General features: G+C 39.7%; 1 protein-coding gene across 1 annotated transcript in view; it reads left to right on the top strand.

The window, feature by feature from the left end:
* COL25A1 (collagen type XXV alpha 1 chain) overlaps window positions 1-19,629 on the top strand; it is a 321,936-nt gene that overhangs the window by 223,011 nt on the left and 79,296 nt on the right. The window contains exons 6-7 of the mRNA XM_044428504.1: window positions 6,845-6,871; window positions 7,028-7,054. Of these exons, the coding sequence (XP_044284439.1) occupies window positions 6,845-6,871; window positions 7,028-7,054 (54 nt within the window). The remainder of the gene's footprint in view (window positions 1-6,844; window positions 6,872-7,027; window positions 7,055-19,629) is intronic.

The following is a 19,629-nucleotide window of genomic DNA, read 5'->3' as shown; positions in this document are numbered from 1 at the left end:
TCAGTCTTTTTTTAAAGCCTCCTCTTACTCTTACTCCTCCTTCTCCTCCCTCTTACTTTTCTTTCAATCCTGCACTGTGTTAATTGCTTCCTTATGGTTAAATCTTGCAATTATCATTGAGTTTCTTTGTCCAACAGGTTCCCTCAATGCAGCTCTGGGAAACATTCATACCTGTTGAAGAAGGGCTCAGTAATAAAGATATCCTCACAAGGGTGCCTTCAGAAAAAAGTCACACAATTTTTTCCATGGCTCTCACCATTGATAAGTGGGACTGACTGGAAGATTCAGCAACCTTTTGTTTATTTCTTCCCCCCACCCTTCTTCCATTGCTTCATGGCCCCTTTAATCTCAGTGCAAAATGAAAGGTGTGAAGTTATAAATCCGTTTATAGCTGTAGCTCACTTCCTAAGCTTAGCGGAGTTTGACATTGTAATAAACACTAGTCTTCTGTGGAAAAGTAGGACAGAGCACTTTGATAATTTTCTGCATAGCCTGTAGTTCCTCTGTTGTAAATTTGAAAGCAGACCCTGGATCCCTTTCAGGCTGCTTATGTGGGGGTTCATTTCTTTCTCCTCTATTCTTCTCTCTCTCATTCAGGTTTGTGCCTGGTTGATTTATTGTTCTGCTTCCTGAATTTCAATGTAGTCATTTCAGGTGACTGCCACGAATATATATTAATAATAATACTATACCTTAGTCAATTGAAGTTCTTCCTGCTATTTAACTCTATCAGCATACTTTCCAATATCTGCCTTATATACTCATTTTAAGCTTCAGGAACAAGCAGTTCATATAATCACAGTGAGCATGCCTAATAGGCAAACCACTTCCATAGGGACTAGTAACTGGGACTACCAAAAACTTGGTGAAGTATTAAATTGAAAGCAGATCTCTCCCATTAACCCATAGAAAGCTTCATTTCAGCACTTAAGTAGCTTCCCAAAACAGACAAAGCCAAATATAGCTTGTGGTTCATTAGTGGGGCCTTGGGCCAATTGACATGTGGATGACCTAATGCCAGCTAGAATCTTTTAAAAAACTATGGACTAGGACAGTTCTTTGAGACAAAATAGACCCAATGTTAGATTGTGTGCAAACATTAATGTGCACATTGAAAATCTTGACAACATGGAGGCCAGAGTGGTGTCAGGTTCTGAGGCCAGGATGCAGGTGGTCAGAGAAAAGGCAGGAAATGCGCACCAGGACCAGGGCAACATAACTTCAGGAGAAGCAGAGGCCAAGTCTGGGTTTAATGGGAAGTCTAAATGATAACCATGGTACAGGCCAAGACCAGGAACCAGAAGAAAGCATGGGGACAGTACAAGGATGTGGCAAGGAACAAGCCAAGAGTCAAAAATCAGGACAAACAGAGGTGAAGGTACCTAGGACAGGATAGCAGGGCAGGAGACATGGCACAGCAAGATACACAGCAAGGCAAGTACATGAGACAACAGGAACCAGATGCAGCAAGGCTCAGGCAAGGTGCAGGAGCTGACCCGCAGCTCACAGGAAGGCCTGAGCCACTGAGGCAACACGGCAAGGCAGGATACACAGGCAAGGCAAGAGATCAGTCAGGAAAGAGGCAGGCTCAGCAGCAAGGGGTCATGGAAAGGCAGAAGTGCTACTGAGGCCAGTTCTGGAGAGAAGAGCTTGCTCTTATGTAGCTCTTCTGCAAGGGCTCCCAGCTGGTGCTCATAAGTAGAATGAGAAGTCCAGCAGCCTGCAGACCGCTCCTGTTAATACAGTGGTGGTGGTTGTTTTGGTTCTGGCCACCAGAACAGCTCAGATCCTGACAGATGGGGTAAACAAAATTGGGACCATAGGAGCAGAGAAGTTCCCCATAGGTGGGAAAGTATTACCCTTCCCCACCTGTCCTCACATGATCCCCATAAAAGCATTCAGGACACTGCTATTCCTCCAGCAGCAGGGATGCATGTTTTCTTTAAGCAGCCTTTGATGCTTTTCATGCAACAAACATCATATCTAGCTTGACCTTTTGTCTTCCTAAATAAGAATGCATAATTCTTATTTGGTGGGAGACTGTGGGCTTTTCCCTCCTGAGAAATGGAACAGAAGGAGCTGCAGATGGACTCATATACTCCCAGCATTGACTGACTGACTGACTGACTGACTGACTGACTGACTGACTGACTGTCTGTCTGTCTGTCTGTCTGTCATCTTTTTCTACTTTGTAGAGGAGGATCCTGGCGCTACCTCCTCTGTTTCATCACTATTGCCTCTTCTGCCACTATTGCCTCTTCTCCCACTTTGTATGCAATGTATAGTGAAGATCTGAACTGGAGTTTGAAATCATGTGGAGCATCGCTGGTTTGGCAGTGGGGATGGACAATAGGGGCATGCCCAAAGCAGTGAGGCCAACAAGTGTGGTCTCTCTCTACCCTTCATTCATGTGTAATTGTGTGGGGCAAAGTCTAGCTGGTCTGAACTAACTGGGTCTGGTCGATGGGAGAGAAAGACAGAGAAAAACATTGACACAGAGATTTCAATGGGCTACTATGGGCCAAGAATTTGGTTGGAAAAGGTGTAAGATATAGATTTTGTCATTGGGCACCCTCCTTGCTGGCTGATTCTCTGCCCCTGGCTTGCATACCAGAAGCACTGGTGGTAGAGGGTAAGAGTCTGTGATGCTCTGCATTGCAGATTGCTAATGCTCTTTTCCAAAATGTGGCGGTTTGGCAGCTCGCAAGTTAGGCTTCCCTTGCTGACATTTCATCCAAGATCTTTAAGGGTTTTCCACTGGGGGAGAGCAGTCCTGCTCCCCTCACCAATGGTTCCAACCCAATGCCTATCACGCATACAGATAAGAGTCAGTACAGATAAACTTAGCTACAACAGAAAATATTCTTGTAATGGAAGTGCAAAACTCCATGCACCACATTTCCAATGGCAATGCAGGTAAAATTCTTTCCATTCTGAATGCCAACACCACAGTGCAGGCCTGTTCAAATAGGCTTTTCCAGAGGGAAAATAGCAAGAAAGTTTTCCTTATGATCTACCTTGTGGCCCCAGCCCAATGAGGAAGAATGCCTGAAAAGGGCCCCGTCACTGAAAAATGTCACGAAATGTTTCAACGTGGAAAGCAAAACCAATTCTTTTGTGAATGTTAGTAAGGACCTAACTAGACACAAGACTTGCATCATCATAGGCGACCACGTTGATTTGATTTTATTTAAATGCAAGGCATGAGTGGGAAATAATCATCAGCACTGCAGTGCATGGGGGGAGGGGAGAAGCTTCCTTTCTTCCCTGCCTGTTTTATCTGTAAAAATATGCCCCTCACAATAAAGCAAAGCACTGCATGCTGGGATTTCTTTCTTTCCTGAATGCCAATTTGCACCCCAAAGTGTGTGTGTGCTGGAGGAGCGAAACTATTTTTACTGAGATCACAACTGGCGAATAAAAGTTTACACTTTCCTCCTGTTGATTATTGTCCTGCTGAATATTGCCCTGACTCAGTGCCTGGTTCTTAAGTCTTTCAAATGATGATATGATTACAGATCATGTGGCATCAAATGTAGTCAAGCTCTCAGCAAAGTGCTGCCCTGACCAATAGTGTTTGTGCTCTACCTTAATTCCCTCCCTTCTGGAATATGACAAGAATTTCCACTCACCTGCTTCCCTAAGAATGGTGCCTTGAAAAGTAGACCCCTGATACAAACTGTATTGCTGTGAGCTTCCCAGAGAGCTTTAGCTGTTGTGCAGTATAGGAAGAATGTTCATTATGTGACTTTTCATTAATTGCAATAGAAAAGAAAATGGTAGCCATAGTAGAAACAGAAGATATGGATTCATGGGATTTTGGAATGAACATCAGATAGGTTTCCTTGTGCTGAAGGATTCTCAAAGCTGTATAAAGTGTACAGCCTTCAAAATGTGGGCAGGAATGGAGGTAAATGGAGCAGACCCTTATGCACTGCTATTATCTGGATCATGTATGGACTAAATTAATATTTTAATATTTTTGCAATCAGAACACAGTATGTTAATTTAACTAGGTTCAAATAATAGACTAAAGGGATAACATTACTTTAAAAATGTGTTTTGGCACTTACTATGTATTCAGACACCTTTTCATATATATAATAAAAACCACCCATCCCTGTAGTGGGAGTTTAAAAGAAAACTAAACTTCACTGAAAGCTGATATCAAAACAAAGACAAAAGAACAAGCCTTTTCTAAGTATCATAAAGCATTTCAAGAATCCAAGGGGAAAGAATTGGAGGAAGTCATTTTGTGAGGGGAATGAAAGCAGTATAAGACCACCAAAAACTTTTATGAGCATTTGCAGACAGGATCCAAAGATGCTGGCATGATGCAGTATCTAGCATAATGCTTTTCTAAATGCACAGCCAAATGCAATAAAGTCAAAACCACACCACTTAAGTTTCAGAGCTCACGGAAGAAACAGAAGAGAAAATAATATTGCTAGAAGTGAAATAGTGTAGTCATTCCTCTCCTAAGACTTTATTACTTCTCATGATTCACCTCTCTATCAAAGTCTGTTCATGAGATATAAATTTGAAGGTAAATTTGAACTACAAAACCAATTAGGGTATGATTATGTAACATCCAACAAGCAACAAAATGCAGAAGGAAAACACAATAGGCTTCCTAGTCCATGTTTGTAACTACTTGATTTTTTTCTTCTTTAGAGAAAAAAAAAACCACTGCTATACATGCAAGTTTCATGCCCAACAAATAGTGGATATATGGATAGAAACTGTAAAGAGAGCCCACTTTTTCTTCCCTATTTCCAGATAGCTTTGGTTTTTCTTTCTTATAACACTTCAGAACTCTTTAAGTCAGACCTAATCTCAGATATGGTCCCTTTCAATGTTTCATAAGCCCAACCCTAAACCTAAGCTGCATCTGCTTTAGAATTTGCATTAGTGTGGTTATTTTAAAAAAATGTTTTATATTAAATGCAAACTGTGTTAGAAAGAACAAGAACTCATCTCATTGTTGGTGCTTTTTTTTTTCTTTTTGGGAGCGGTGTACAGAAAGCAGCCCCCTAATTCCTAATACTAGGTACATTAAAATATTGGATTTCTCCATTCTGACTATTTCTTCTGTGGACAACTCGCTTCTGTCCTGGGGACAGATACAAATAGCTTCTCATTGTGAACCAGGAAATGACTTATCCTTACAATGAAATGGTTCATTTTACACTTCTAAATTATCTCTGCGTCTGTTCCTTCCTCCTCCCTTCCAGCAATTCCATTCCATTCCTTGTCCCACTTGGGAAGTGTTCTCAGTCAGTTAATATTTTGTGCTGTCGCTGTTCCTGGTAAGGGGTGTGGGGGTTAAGCTTTTGTGTCCTGAGTCCGCTGTGCTGAGATCTTGTGCTGGTGCACGGGAGCTGTTGATTTGGCTACCTACGGATGGGCACTCTCCCCTAAAGTTTGGCGGGGCGGGGGAGAAATGAGATTATCTGAAACATCTTTTACTAATGAAACAAGTCAAATATTCTGTCAGGAAAAAGCCAGTTTGCTATATGTAAGTCACAAGGTATCAAAGTCGAATAAATCTTGTTTGAGGAACGAAACTATTATGAATGTGAGATGTGCAGCTTAATTCAGCAGCCTCATGAGAAAATGGTGGATTTTAAAATATTCAATGTTTGTTTAAATATGATTAAGTTTGATTACATATACCATTCATACTGAAAACCACTCAGCAGAATTCAGTTCCTGCTAACTTTAGCTAGGCTTCTCATTACTATCTTGCCCATGGATAGATTTACTTTTTCCTCCTTCACCATAACTCTGTAAATAGATTTGAACCAATGCAATGTAATCTTAAATATATGTTAAATCATCGAGCAAAGTAAAGCCAAAGTATGAGAGACATAGTTTTAATTTCTGGCAAAATTCAGTGACAAATTACAATAAATAGACTTAATTTGAGTACTAGCAAGAGTACTACCATTTTCTATTCTGTTAGATTGATGAAGAAAATAACATCCTAAATTGCCTTGCATTATGCCATTTTATAAGAAATATGTAATAATGAAGCACTTGGATTCCCTTTCTGGTGCTGTAGAAAAGGTGTCAGTATTTGTGACGAATTCCTAAAACCAAATTTCTGTTAGCTATGTTTGCCTAGGCATTTCGTGATCCGAGCCACTAAGCAGAATTTACTAAAGATGAATAGCCATAATGAAAACTGTCAGATGATTTAGCAGCTCTTTATTACTGTTCTATTCAATTTCACTCAATTTGACTGCATTAATATTCCTGTTCACATCATTGTTCAATTTTTGAAACACATGTGGTTTGGGCTGCTTAAGTTGCACTGGTTAGCCTAATTGTTCTACACCAGAAGATTACTGAATTGACCCCAAGGTGGCCAGGGCATGCCACTGAAACCCAAGCCTTTAAAAACGCTAATTGGTGTGGGGCATCTGGACTGTTGAGTAAATAACTCAAATACAGAGTGTCCCGATTTTCTCCTTTGAGTTGTGGCATATCTATCACCCTAAAATAAATAGCTCTGTCTTTTGGAAGTTCTTGCTTTCTGATTAATCTATTACTTTTATGTATTTTACTTTCATGACTGAATGTGGTTTCTTTTCACAAGCAGCAGCTGAGGTGGTAAACCTGCATCTGAGCTGGTCTTCTCAACATGCTAGATTTCTTTATGCAGGCTTTGTTGTTCCTGGATAGAAGAGCATTTAGTCAGATGTGCCTCCATTTGCTGTACGAACTATGTAGAAACACATAGATTTGCAACCAGTTCTGCTGCTTGAGGGAAATAGGCCATTACGGCTGAATCAGAGTATGGGCCAACTGTTAATGAGTATATTTTCTTTCTTTCTTTCAGGGTCCACCTGGTCCAAAAGGCGAGAAGGTGAGTCAGCATGCTGTTGCCACTAACAAAATAAAGGCAAGCCCTCCTGATATTAACTGATGGCTTTGGAGCAGTATGATGTGAGATTATTTGAGAGAGCTGAGTTAGCACACAGATGCTGTGTTAAACCTATCATCTCATCTTTCCACTTTGCAGGGAGATCAAGGTGATCAGGGCCCTCGGGTAAGCATATTAACAAAAATGTTACACTTCCCCTTCCCTGACTAGGCAATTAGTCCTTAGTGCAAAACTAAATTGAACAGTGTCAAAGCTAATTACGCTTATCAGCTGCTTTTTACCCTGCATGTTGTAGAGAGAGTGTCTACAGGAAGGCAATAGCTAAACATGACTTCACAGACATAAGAAATATTTGAGTAGACATGCTATACACACTACTGCACACCAAAATTCAGAACTTCTCTTATTAGGTAGCAATATATTTCAGAATGGTTGTGACTTGCTGCATTAAAAAAAAAGCCTTCTAGCTTTCCCCACCTGTTTTTTTATCAGATCTGCATGAGCTTCTAATAAACCAAACGGCAGGTGGATTTTAACAAATTATATATCTATAAATAGGAGTTATGCATGTCTTTACTATTTGCTTTTTTGAAAAGCAATATGTTCTGAGCATCCAGAATCTGAGTTCAGAATTAGTGATACAACAGGAGCATAATATTCGTTGGACTGGGTTTTGTTTGTATATTTTATAGCTGAAATAGTGAAACAAGGCAGAAGAAACTGTGATGGAGAGAATGCCAGTTGTTTCTCTTTACATCTGTGCATCCTAGTAAAAATAGAAGAAGCACCAGTTGGTGCCAGAAACAATTGTCAGAATGGTGAGAGATGTGTCCTTCCCCTGCCCATCCCGCTGCTTTATTGGCTTTTCTAATAGCCCTGGCAGTGTTGGCTCCAAATTCTGAGGAGGGATAGACTAAGCCAGGCTGGCCTGAGTGGGCTCAGCACTTTGCTTTTGTCAGTCCAGTTGGTGCCACTACCTAAAAGAAGAAGGTGGGACAAGTCAAAGACACCCTTCTTGTTTCCCTTGTCACTGCTCACTTGCTTTAAGAGGGGAGGTGAATGGGCATCAATAGCAAGGGGGAGAAACAAGAGGAAGAGATAGGGGCCTGTGTGGTCAGCAATAGACCCCTTGCTGGGTAGAGGCCCAATCATGCCGATGGTTACATATCATGTTAGCGGATGGTGATGGAATCTGCAGTCAGAGAAAGGCACGGAGTCAGGGAAGGCAGTGCTAGGGAATATATTAAATGATAGCGTTATTTTCTCTGAAGCATTTTTTTCTCTACAAGATCCCCTTCATCTTAGTTGTACAGTTTAGTTACACAGTGAACAAAGCCAGATAATTATTAAGGGCTACTGTTTCATATGAGCGGATGGAGAAGTCTCTGTGTCTTGGCCTTATTCCAGAGAACAGAGGTTTCCAAAAGCCCCTCTGCCATTCTAGTAACCATGGTAGGTTACTGGGACTATAAGGATATACAACCTAATGTTCTTTGCTTTTCCTTCCCCTCTCTCCTGCCAGGTGCAGGAACAGACAGGCCATTTTTGCTACATTTCTAACTAGAAAAGAGTGATGGGGAAAAGTGTGGTGTAGTGGTTAAGAGCATGGGTCTGGGACTCAGGCGACCAGGGTTCTAGTCCCCGCTCGGCCATGGAGCCAACTGGGTGACTTTGGACCAGTCACAGACTCTCAGCCCAACCTACCTCACAGGGTTGTTGTTGTGGGGATAAGATGGAGGAGGAGAATGATGTAAGCTGCCTTGAGCCCTTTGTAGGAAAAAGGCAGGATATAAATCAAAAGAAAAAAAAAGTGCTGCTAGGAAACCTTTTATACTGGGGCAATGTGTTCAGGGCTCCTCAAAACAATGTACTGCTGTTTTTGTGCTTTTATACTTGTACTTTCTGTTAGAGGCAGAAACAAATTGACGCTAACTTTGAACCGAGTGAAGAAACTTAAAAAGGAGATAAAAGATAGAGTCTAAGAGATGGTTATGCTTGGAAGGCTAATTGTTAACCATTGTTAAGACGTGCTTCTCCTTTTCAGAACCATGCTATGCAATGTACTTGACTGTCCGTATTTGAAGTTAAATATATTAATATAAACTAATATAACTCAGTTGTAATGTCTGAATAACTTTGATTGCATGTTGAATTTCAGTACTAGGTGACACCATGGTGTTTTTAGTCATTTTCAGAAGCTTTCTGTCCCAACAAAATCACAGCCAAATGTATGTGGCATCTTATTAAAAAGACATGAACATTTGTATGAAGCTGTTCCATAAAGATTTCAAAAACCTGTAATTTGTGGTTTGATAGACCTTACAATAAAATTATGAAATCTAAACTTCTTCAGGGCATGCTCCTTTTTATTAATACATTAAATACTGACTGTACACCATTCTTCCTGCTATTATTTTACTCAAGTGTAAGTGCAGCATGTCTGGATTGTGACTGGGGCCACAGCATGTGTGGAAGAGCTTTCATTCTTCCATTCCTAACTGCAGCACTGCTGAAAACCACCCCTGCATGGCAGGTAGCAGCTTTAACATCTCCCATAGGTGCCATGAGTAGTGGGGTGACAATTTTCAGTGGAAGAGTCCCAGCCGGAAAAGGAGGGATTGCATCTCTTCTCCCCAGTGCCAATCTGAAATACATGCTCACACTTACTTTGAAGTAAAATAAAAATAGAGAACGGGGCAGTATATATTTAATGCAACATCCAATTTTACCTTTACAGAACAGATGCTTACAAGAGTACAAGAGAAAGTGTGCTGAATTAGACCAAAAGCATATCTATTCCAGTATTCTCTTTCTACAGGACCAACCTGATGCCTATGGCAAGCTCACAAGCAAAACCTGACCACCTCCACTCATGTTCCCCACAGTACTGGGTATCATTGGCATACTGCCTTCAGTACTGGATATATAACCATCATGATTAGTACCAATTGTTAGATCCAACTGTCCCAATTTTCCAAGAACAACTCAGCTTTTGGGCACCTATTAGTGCAATCTGAGCACAATCTTTATTTTTGCCTAGTTTACCATTTGCTAGCATGAATGGCTGGTCTAGTAATAGTAGCTGTTTTATAATTCAGCTCACTCTCACAGGAACTTTAGGAATTAAATTCCTAAATAGCACAGTTCTTCATGGGTTTCTTCTAGACTGAATGTGCTGATAAATGTCTCTGAGAAGATCACTAAGACCCTGTACAGAAAAAAGCCTGTCATTTCATGCATTGTAGCTGCTGATCGTTGATACAATGTATTGTAAGATAATTACAATATATTTCTAGCTTGTCCTTAACAGAAAGAGCAACCAAATTATTAATTTTTGAATCAGAGGATGGGTGAGCAAACACACTGAAACTGGAGGGGGCGGTGTTCCATTGGTGCTCCTCTCTTGATCCATCAACAGTATGGCAAGGTTCGATATTTTGGATGAATCACCTTCCCTCCCTGCAGCCTTTGCATCCACACTGTTCCAGAGGGTCTTGTCAACCTTCTGCTGCAAGTTTTGGTGAAGGTGCAGGGGGCTCCTGCACTGGGCAATGGGAAATTGCTCCAAACTGCCCCATTTCACTGATGGATGGACACCAATTGGATACACTTGAGTGTTTTAAGCAGAGATTCTTGAGGTATGAAGAGGAGTGTAACAAGCACATCCCATTTTTTATCTTTGAAACATTTAGTGGTTTATACTAAAGATTTTACTAATCCAACAGTTGAGGCCTTGATATCTGACTTGGAAGGATGCCTTGATGATGATTGGCAAGAATCCAAGTGTTTATCAGTCTGCCACACAAAGCTTTTTCATCAGCTTGTAGTGGGACCTTGCACATGGAAAACAATACCCTTTGCAGAGAGTTTTGTTCCAAATGTGTAGATTAAACAAGCTGCTACTTCTTTTAGTACCTTCATTTCTTCCAGCAGGTTTTGCATGTCCTTGCATGAAACACTGAAAGTTGTAATTTCCCTTCTGCTTGCAGTCCTTTGGATCTGGGCCAGTGTGTTTTAAGCTGAACTTTATTATGTCTTAGGAATCTCTTAAACAGCCCATATATAGACATGAACAAGCATTCACAGATTCAGAAGGCTTGGTTAGGACCATAACCTTTTGCTAAAGACTCTAGAAATGCTTCCTTTGAAATGGTTTGCAAATCCAAAATAATTTTAAATGATTCTAAAATTGTGTTTGTTTATCAGTTTGGCCTTTTTATTTTTATTTTTTTAACTTTCACTCATTTTGAATACGAAGTATTGCTGTAAGCATAGTCATATTCATATTCACTGTGAATGAATGGTCAATGCCTTTAAAACAGCTTCAGTATTTCTTTTAATAACTTAGGGATGTTTTCTCTAGTGGTTAGAAAGGGAGCTGTCAAAAGATGACAGCCAACAGAAATTGTGTGTATTGGGGGCAGCATGGACAGAAGTATTTTGAATTGGAGAGATGCTCAAACAGCTTGTCTGTGGACAATGAATGCATTGAAGGAAGGGTCAGGATCATGCTCTTTTTGCAAAAATGATACATTCATATTACCCTTTGTGAAAAAATGCAGGGTATGGATCCTGTGTACAGACAGTATTTGTGTACTGTTTGCATGCTTGTAGTCTCTTTGCAGAAGACTGGATCAGCACATGAAGGGTGGGTTGCTATTCCAATTCAGATATCCACACAAATGGTCTTTATACATGGGTATATTTTCTGGACAATACCAGAGAGAGAGTGAGGCAAAGAACCGAGAGATGCCTGAGAAGCAAGATTTTGTATGATTTTTCTCCAGGAAATTTAAAAGCAGATATAGATTGTCTGTACCTTTGGCCTTCTGAAATACTCTGCTTCTATAATTCTAAATAACATAAATGTTGCAAAGATACCATTGGCTCTAAAGAAACTGAACCTGGTAGCCTTACCAAAGGACTACTCACTTTCCATATGTAGTGTGAACCTAACAGTTTAAAGCAAAAAATATGAGATTGAGAGAGAAACAGTGTGGAGGGGTGGTTAAGAGCACAGGACTGGAACTCAGGTAATCTGGATTCTAGTCTCTGCTTGGCTATGGAGCTCCCTAGGTGACTTTGGACCAGAGACTCTCTGCCCAACCTACCTCACAGGGTTGTTATAGGGAGGATAGGATTGAGAGCAGGAAGAGGAGAATGATGTAAGCTGCTTTGAGTTCTTTAAAAAGGAAGGAAAAGATATAAATCTAATATATATTATATAAAATTTATATATAATTATATAATATAAATCTAATAAATAAATGACACAACAAAAGAAGAAATATAGAATGCCAATAACCCAACTTGAGGTGGGTAGCTATGCAAGAAGGGGTCCCATTTGTTCAATGCTTTCCCTTCAGAGGTTTTTGAAGACTAACTTAATTGCTGGAATGCGAAAGGAATCCCTTTGGTTGTCATTTTAATACACTGACTTCATTCAAACCAGAATGAAAACATCCTTTATTTTCCCCCCTTCCCCAGTTGTGTAATAGGTTTCTATGCTCAAAAATGTGTACATTATGGAAAATTAAGTGTAAAAGGAAAGTGATTTAAGAGTCACAAAGGTAAAACAGCATAAAACACAGCTTCAGACAATAAGATATAAAAAATATAACAGGGCAAGAAAAATATATGAGTGAAAATACCAGTCAGACAAAAGGCATAAATCTCTTGTAAACCAATGGGAAAGGAGCAGTATATTAAAAAAAAATCTAAACAAATAAACACACATATGTATGTTTAGAGGGAAGTTCCTACTACTTCCAGCATTCCCAGCCAGAGTGATGACCTTAAGGGCAGGTAGGCAACTTTGGGAGAGAGAATTCCTTCAGGTACTGTAGCCCCAAGCCATGAAGGGTTATTAAAATCAGCACTCAGTTGAGCCTGGAAACAAATCAGGAGCCAAAGATTATATAGTCTAGATTTAATATGAGTGTTCAACTTGGTTCCAGTCAGTAACTTAGTTATTATACTGTGTCCTAATGGAAGCTTCTGGACTGTCTTCAAGGTCAGGCCCTACAACAACACACTCTGCTGATCTAGCCAGGAGGTTAATAGAACATGTTCACTGAAGCCAAGCTTTCATGACACAGGTGGGGTTCTAGTTAGTGTATCAGCCTTAGCTCTGGCCTAGGGAGCTCATCCATCCCTCTAAAGAGAAGGAGAAAGATGTCTTCAAAGCATGGACCATAAAATGCCACACAGAGTGCTGGACCAGAATTTTCAGAGTATGTACTGAAGCATATGATACAAGGTGGCACAGTGCAAATACTTGAGGCAGCAGCTGAGCTTGGCTTTCTCTGTATTTAACCATTGTGATGTTTTGTGACTGTGAGACATTGCAATGTTTGTGTCCTGTGTACAATGGTGGATAGAGTACAGACGGCCCCTGGATCATAAAGGTCTGAGTTACAAGCTACCCTTACTTACAAACAAACTGCCACAAAGACTATTAATTTAAAAATTAATTTAAAAATTCAATTTAAAGACCATAGAAAAAAGGAAGCAGAAAGCGAGACTGGGAGGTCTTCAAAGCATGCTTCTTGCCCTGCTAATCCAGAGAGGGAAATCCCTCCATCATTTCCTTGGTGCAAGCGGGGGATAAGAAGATAAGAATGTAATAAATGAAGAAGGGGAGCCCTGATAAACCGTACCATGATCTGAGAGAGAGAGAGAGAGAGAGAGAGAGAGAGAGAGAGAGAGAGAGAGAGAAACAATCCAGTAGACATGTGGTCAACAGGATTAAGAGTTAAGACTTGGAGGGAGGCTAGAGATATTTGTGGTTTCTCCACTTTAACAAGGGCCCTTCACACCAACTCCAGTATATTCCAATCCGTCAGTCTTCGTCATGGTACCTCTTTGTATTTGCAAATAAAACACACACATTTTACTGGCATTAGTTCCATAGAAGATGTATGTCAAAACTGTTAGAAAATCATTGATAATCAACAGATGGAGGAAGGACCAGGAGTGTACCCGTTGTCACTACTTCTGATCTCCATGCCTTGATCTGAAGGCCATAGGGAAACTAATGTGCATGAACTGTGGCTGAGTTGACTGTTTCCACATGGTTGGGTACTCTGCAAAAGGAAGGGGATTGGATTGCCCACACCAAGCAAGAACAAATTGCGCACTGCAGGTGCTGATAAAACCTTCAGGTCAATGTGTACAGGTCAATGTAGTTTAATATGATTCTGCTTCTGCCTTCATGCTTGGAAAGGATGATATATAAATATAAAGCAAATATAAAGTTCTTTGCTTTATATTTTTCTGGCATGGTGTATTTTCCTTTTTTCTTTATTTTCCTCTGACACAGTTCAGTTATTGGGAAATGACACAGAGAAGATCACAGCACAACTTCTGCAAGTTCAAGAGGTTTGATGGTTGAAGTCTCCTAAGAACTATTTCTTGTGCAAATGCTTTTTTTACAAATGTGTGGAGAGGTCTCTACTGCAGTAGACTGAGGAGAGAAGAATTAAACTTGTCATTCTGTGCACCAGCTTCTGTTCAGCTTCTGTTTACTTCAGTTGTACTGAAGGCTTTGCACTATAAAAAAAACTTGCAGGACCTTTACAGGTTTCAAAATGACTTTTACTCAGAGAACTTTGCTACCTGAAGATAATTCATGATTTATTGTCCAGGCAGAGCAGTAATTAACGAAAATAGACCTTGAGTGTGCACTAAATGGGTCTAATGGAGTATGTTAATCTATTTGCTATCTTCTTTTTGCAAATGATAATAAAGAGCTATTGCCATTCAGTCCTGATACAAGGAAATTTATCGTGTATCAGGCCTCACAATCATCATCCAGCAGCTGACTTTAAATTAGTTTTGGGGTCTAGGTGCAATAAGAAGCCACACAGGGTGCATACTTAACTATTTTCATAAAATTATTTTCTCCACATGGCGTATTCCAGGGAAATTTTTTTAACAGCTGGGGCCGTATGCAACTGATAGCATCTTTCAAATGTCTTCAGCAGGAGGGATTAAGTTGCAGAAAGCGAAGGCATTCAGAACTTTCTTTTATTATCTTAACCTTTGTTAACTTGAGTGATTAAACAGATTCTTTTGCTCTGGTGAAACTCTTAGGACTTTGTACTTAATATTCTTAAATGATTAACCCTTGTTTTTCCTCTGACTAAGTGGCACAATAATAAAATAACACCAATAAATTCTATTGCAATATTAATAATAGTCTGTGATGCACATCTCATTCATCTTAAGCACAACCCTGAGTTGATCTGTGTTTATGGATGAATACCTGAAGTTGAAAAAGTCTCATTTGACCAATACACGCAGTAAGTTAGCTCACATCTTTCAGGCTGGTGAACTAAACCTTTGTAGTTCATGGACGAGCTAATCTGTTGGCATGTGTCATGTCTATGCAGTAGGCAGACCATGTATGTGGACTACCAGCCTCCCATAAATCTAGCTTCATTTGGAAGAATGCCATTTCAGGATTTGACCTGAGAGATGAGCCATACCAAAAGTCAATCTATCATTACAATGAAATACCTGCCAATGAATCTGTTCATTACCAAGAAAGGTACTGAACCGAATAATTAAAACTGGAGTTGAGAAGAATGCTGTACAGCAATGATTTTTAACATGAAAGGGGGCCTTCAAGGTTAGTCACACATTTCCTGAAAGTCCCACCCCCATAACCTTTTTGCCCTTGGTGTAGCTCAGATCTGCTGAAGCTTTGGAATAGGACTTTCCTTCCCAGTCACTGTGGACTAGCATTGCTATTTGTCATATAGTTAAATTTGTCATATAGTTAAATCTGGATTTGTGAGTACAGCATTGTTACTAAAACACAAAAAGGGATCCTCCCCCCCCAAATAGAAATGGTGCCAAACTTTCACTGGGTCAGACATCAGGTCTACAAAGAGGAGTGTGGTTTTGAATTATAAGCATGTGGGGCACTGGTCACCAGTGATATGCATTCTCTTTGCAACACACACAACCATCACAGAGATCTCTGAAAGGGAAAGGACATATCACCCAGTGAGGAAATGTTCAAATAATCCACTACCCCCACTGCATGTCAACTAATTAAAATACTTGTAAGCGCATTGGATGATGAGAAGTAGCCAACATGGATTTACTGGGAGCACATCATTCCATATCAAGTTGTTTTAAAATGTTTGATACATTATTTACTAGACAGTTGAATGTAGTTAGTAGCATATAGCCTGGCTGAACTTGACATAGACTCAAAGACGCACTCATTCATTCATTCATTTATTCAAATATATGTACCACTTTTCCTGGCCTGAAGTCAGCTTATATTAAAGTGACAAAACTACTTAATAAAGTATCACTGCTGCAAATGTAAAAAATGCATCCAAAGACTAATCATCAATAGAATTAAATTCTCCTGTGAGGCTTATAGTACTGGTGGATCTGATGTCGTTCAGCAGCTTCATTAATTACTTTCCTGTGGGAATTTAATTATGCATAATTATTAACATGTGCTTAATGTGGGTTTGCGGGGCAATACAATTACCTTTTAGGACACACATTTTAAAAAGCAAAAGTGTTCATTGGAAAGTATACACACAAAATATTACTCTTTAATATTTCCCATGTGAATGGAAATAGAGCACTGGATCTTCCTTTTTAGAAAATGCATCCCTTAGGAACTGTTCCCCCTTTTTTCCAGAATATGAACCACTGCATGTTTGATTATTTCTTGTGTTTGCACACAATTTCCAAAAAGCGACATGTTCTCTATTAAGAGTAAAGTTCTGTTTTGAATGAATACACAGGCTTGGAGAAAGAGTGCCTTTTGACCTGATCATACTCTGTGGTGTGTTATTATTTTAGTTTGACTACTGATGGGGAAAGCAGCAGTTGCAATAAAAGGGGTTTATAGAGAAGCCCATGCTGCGAGTCTTTGGCACAATATAGGGAATGATACAGGACACTATATTCCCCAGAGCAGGTACAATAATGAGCCCCCCAGATTAATTAGAGCCTGAGGTGGCTGTAGGGTGTGGAGACAATCATATAATGTGTCACGATCACTCTGCCCTATAGCTCGAGTGATTTGATGTGAAATAGTAGCAGCTGGCTGCAAATGTACGAAGTGCAAGTGGGCAGCAGGTGGTAATTCCAGTCTTGTTTGCCAGATCTTTGCAGGAATATGTCAGCTTGTCCAGCAAGGTCAGGAGCAAAAGCAGACTTTAGTGCTTCTGCTATGAGAGGTAAAGTAGGTAGGCGATAATTTGCTCACATCCTGATTTATTACCATGTTATAAATAAGCCAGGATATGTTAAGTGCTATCAACTGAGCAGTTGCTGCAAGTATCCATAGCAAGCATCATATTATGCAAACTTCCAGCACAGATGGCCTGATTCTGGAGAAAAGTGTGTTATGTTAGGGTACAGTCAAGCACCATGTCTTGCTGGGGCTTATCACACAGACCAAGAGCTGCAGCAGCATCCTCTGTGACAAATGGACAAGCAGACTATAGCCAGCGTTAATCAGGTTTATGATGCTACACAAGGATAACATTTGATTCAGTTCATTACCTCACTGAAAGCCAGTGTAGTGCAGTGGTTAGGAGTGTGAGACTGGGACTCAAGTGATCTGGGTTCTAGTCCCTGCTCAGCCATGGAACCAACTGAGTGACTTTGGGTCAGTCACAAATTCTCAGCCCAACCACCTCACAGGGTTGTTTTTGTTGGGATAAGCTTGAGAGCAGCAGGGAGAGAATGATGTAAGCCACTTGGTTATAAACAAAAAGCTGGATATGAATCTAATAAATAATTTACCAGAAACCTTGCAGCACCTTCTTGAATTGCAAGCTGCCTCACTGGCACTGGAACTATTTTTATTCCTTACTGTCAGGGATGAATCATAGGCAGATCTCAAAAGTCATCTAGAATCCAAAATCTGGGAGCCAGACATTGAAGCATCAGTGAGCAACATAGCTAGGAGTCTGTGCTGAGGACCATTCATGAGCACACCAAAACCAGGAAGACTCAGCCCATGGAAGAAACACCCAGGCTGCCTAGGCCCAACCAGTCCGCAGCTTAAATACTTCACTGACAAGCTGTTTGAAGCTGCAGATTTTATAGCTCACCAAATGGGGCACATACAGAAAGTTCCCAGTTCTAGTCCCTACAGCTCCTGATATCTGAGGCAATATGCAATGGAGGTAACCATGTTCAAAAAGAAATACACATGGAGAATAATCTTCAAGAAAAATAACATTTTTTAGCTTCCCCAAATAATCTTTTCTGCCTTAGGAAAATGTGCAGGAAGAAACATGCATTTAAGTTTAACCGAATTCTGCGTGGTCCTTAATTTTTTGGCAAAGTGCTATCCAAATTTCACTTTTCTGTTCTAGTATTTGTAAAGAATTGCATTTGCAAACTATTTGTATATGCAGTGTAAATTCTGCACTTGAGCTTGTAGTGGTTAATAGAGAGATCTAGGATGCTTGCGGATGGATGGCTCCTAGGATTTCCAATAAGAAGACATTGTGCACTATTCCACTTTGTCTTCCTTAATAATGGTTGTTTTTGTGGAAAGTTAATCAACCCAAAGCAATGGAAAAACAAAGGGTTCTAAGTGGAAGGAGACATTATCTGGGTCCCCCATAAATTCTGTAAATGAGGCAAAGTTATAAATGTTAGAAATGTTATAATAATAATAATAAAATAATAAAAAGTGATAGGGTGGCCATATGTTCTGTTTTACAGAGGATGGCCCTATGTTTGTGGAGCTGTCCTGTCAACCCTGGTTTAAAGAGCCATAGGAAATGTGGTTTCAGATTGTATGGTAAAACCTGCAGTTGTTAATAACCTTCTGACTCCATATAAAAACCAGAATAAGTGTAGTTTATAGTTGTAAGGAAATTTAAAAGTAAAGCAGCACCAACTGGATGACATCCACCTAGTCTACCTGTCTGTCTCCAATGGTGATAAGCAGATGCTTCCAAAAATTCACAAACAAGATGTGAAGCTGATACATCCACCCCTTATTGGTTGAGACCCGTGTTACTCAAAGAAATACTGGCCAAGGACATGAGGGAGAGGTTATCTTTCATGCCACATAGACCTTGATAGAGCTATCCTCCACAGATACAGTTTTTTAAAGCAATCTAAGCATGTGGCCATCAGCACATCAAGATTTAAGTTAGTTGTGTTTTCTCAGTTTAGGGTGAGAATTCCTGAGTTACATATTTGTACTTTTCAAGGTTTCAGTTTTCAGAAACTGATCTTGTCATAAAATATGTTTATTTCCCCCTAGAATAATCCTTTTAAATAAAAATATTAAAATCAATCTAAGTTCTTTTTATTTGATTTTGGTCTTTATTCCATAAGAATTATAACTTAGGAAAGAAATGAGCAATGTTCAGAGAAAAGCTAATGAATTGCAGACATAAAATAAGCTTTCTTGTGTTATCATAAGAAAAACAGTGACTATTCTAAATTCCAAAACAAATATTCTACAAGAAAATAAATACAAATTTCATAAAATTGTTTTGGGGTGTGTGCATTTAAGAAAGAAAGTGCATTTTAGATACATTTGTAATGTATCTTTCCAGTATCGGGAAAGAAGATTGTTCTAAATTTTGGGGAACAGTGCAATCTAATATGTGCCTATGCAGAAGTAGATCCCACTAAGTTGAAGGAACTTATTACCAGGTCAATGTGTACACCATTATAGAAATATGTGCTTTGAAGATAATAAATATCATAAAGTAAACAGAAGTAAGTGA

This window comes from Varanus komodoensis, unplaced genomic scaffold (genome assembly GCF_004798865.1).
Source record: "Varanus komodoensis strain SLA01 unplaced genomic scaffold, ASM479886v1 scaffold2, whole genome shotgun sequence".
Lineage (NCBI taxonomy): Eukaryota > Metazoa > Chordata > Lepidosauria > Squamata > Varanidae > Varanus > Varanus komodoensis.
This window is presented reverse-complemented; position numbering and strand designations above follow the sequence as displayed.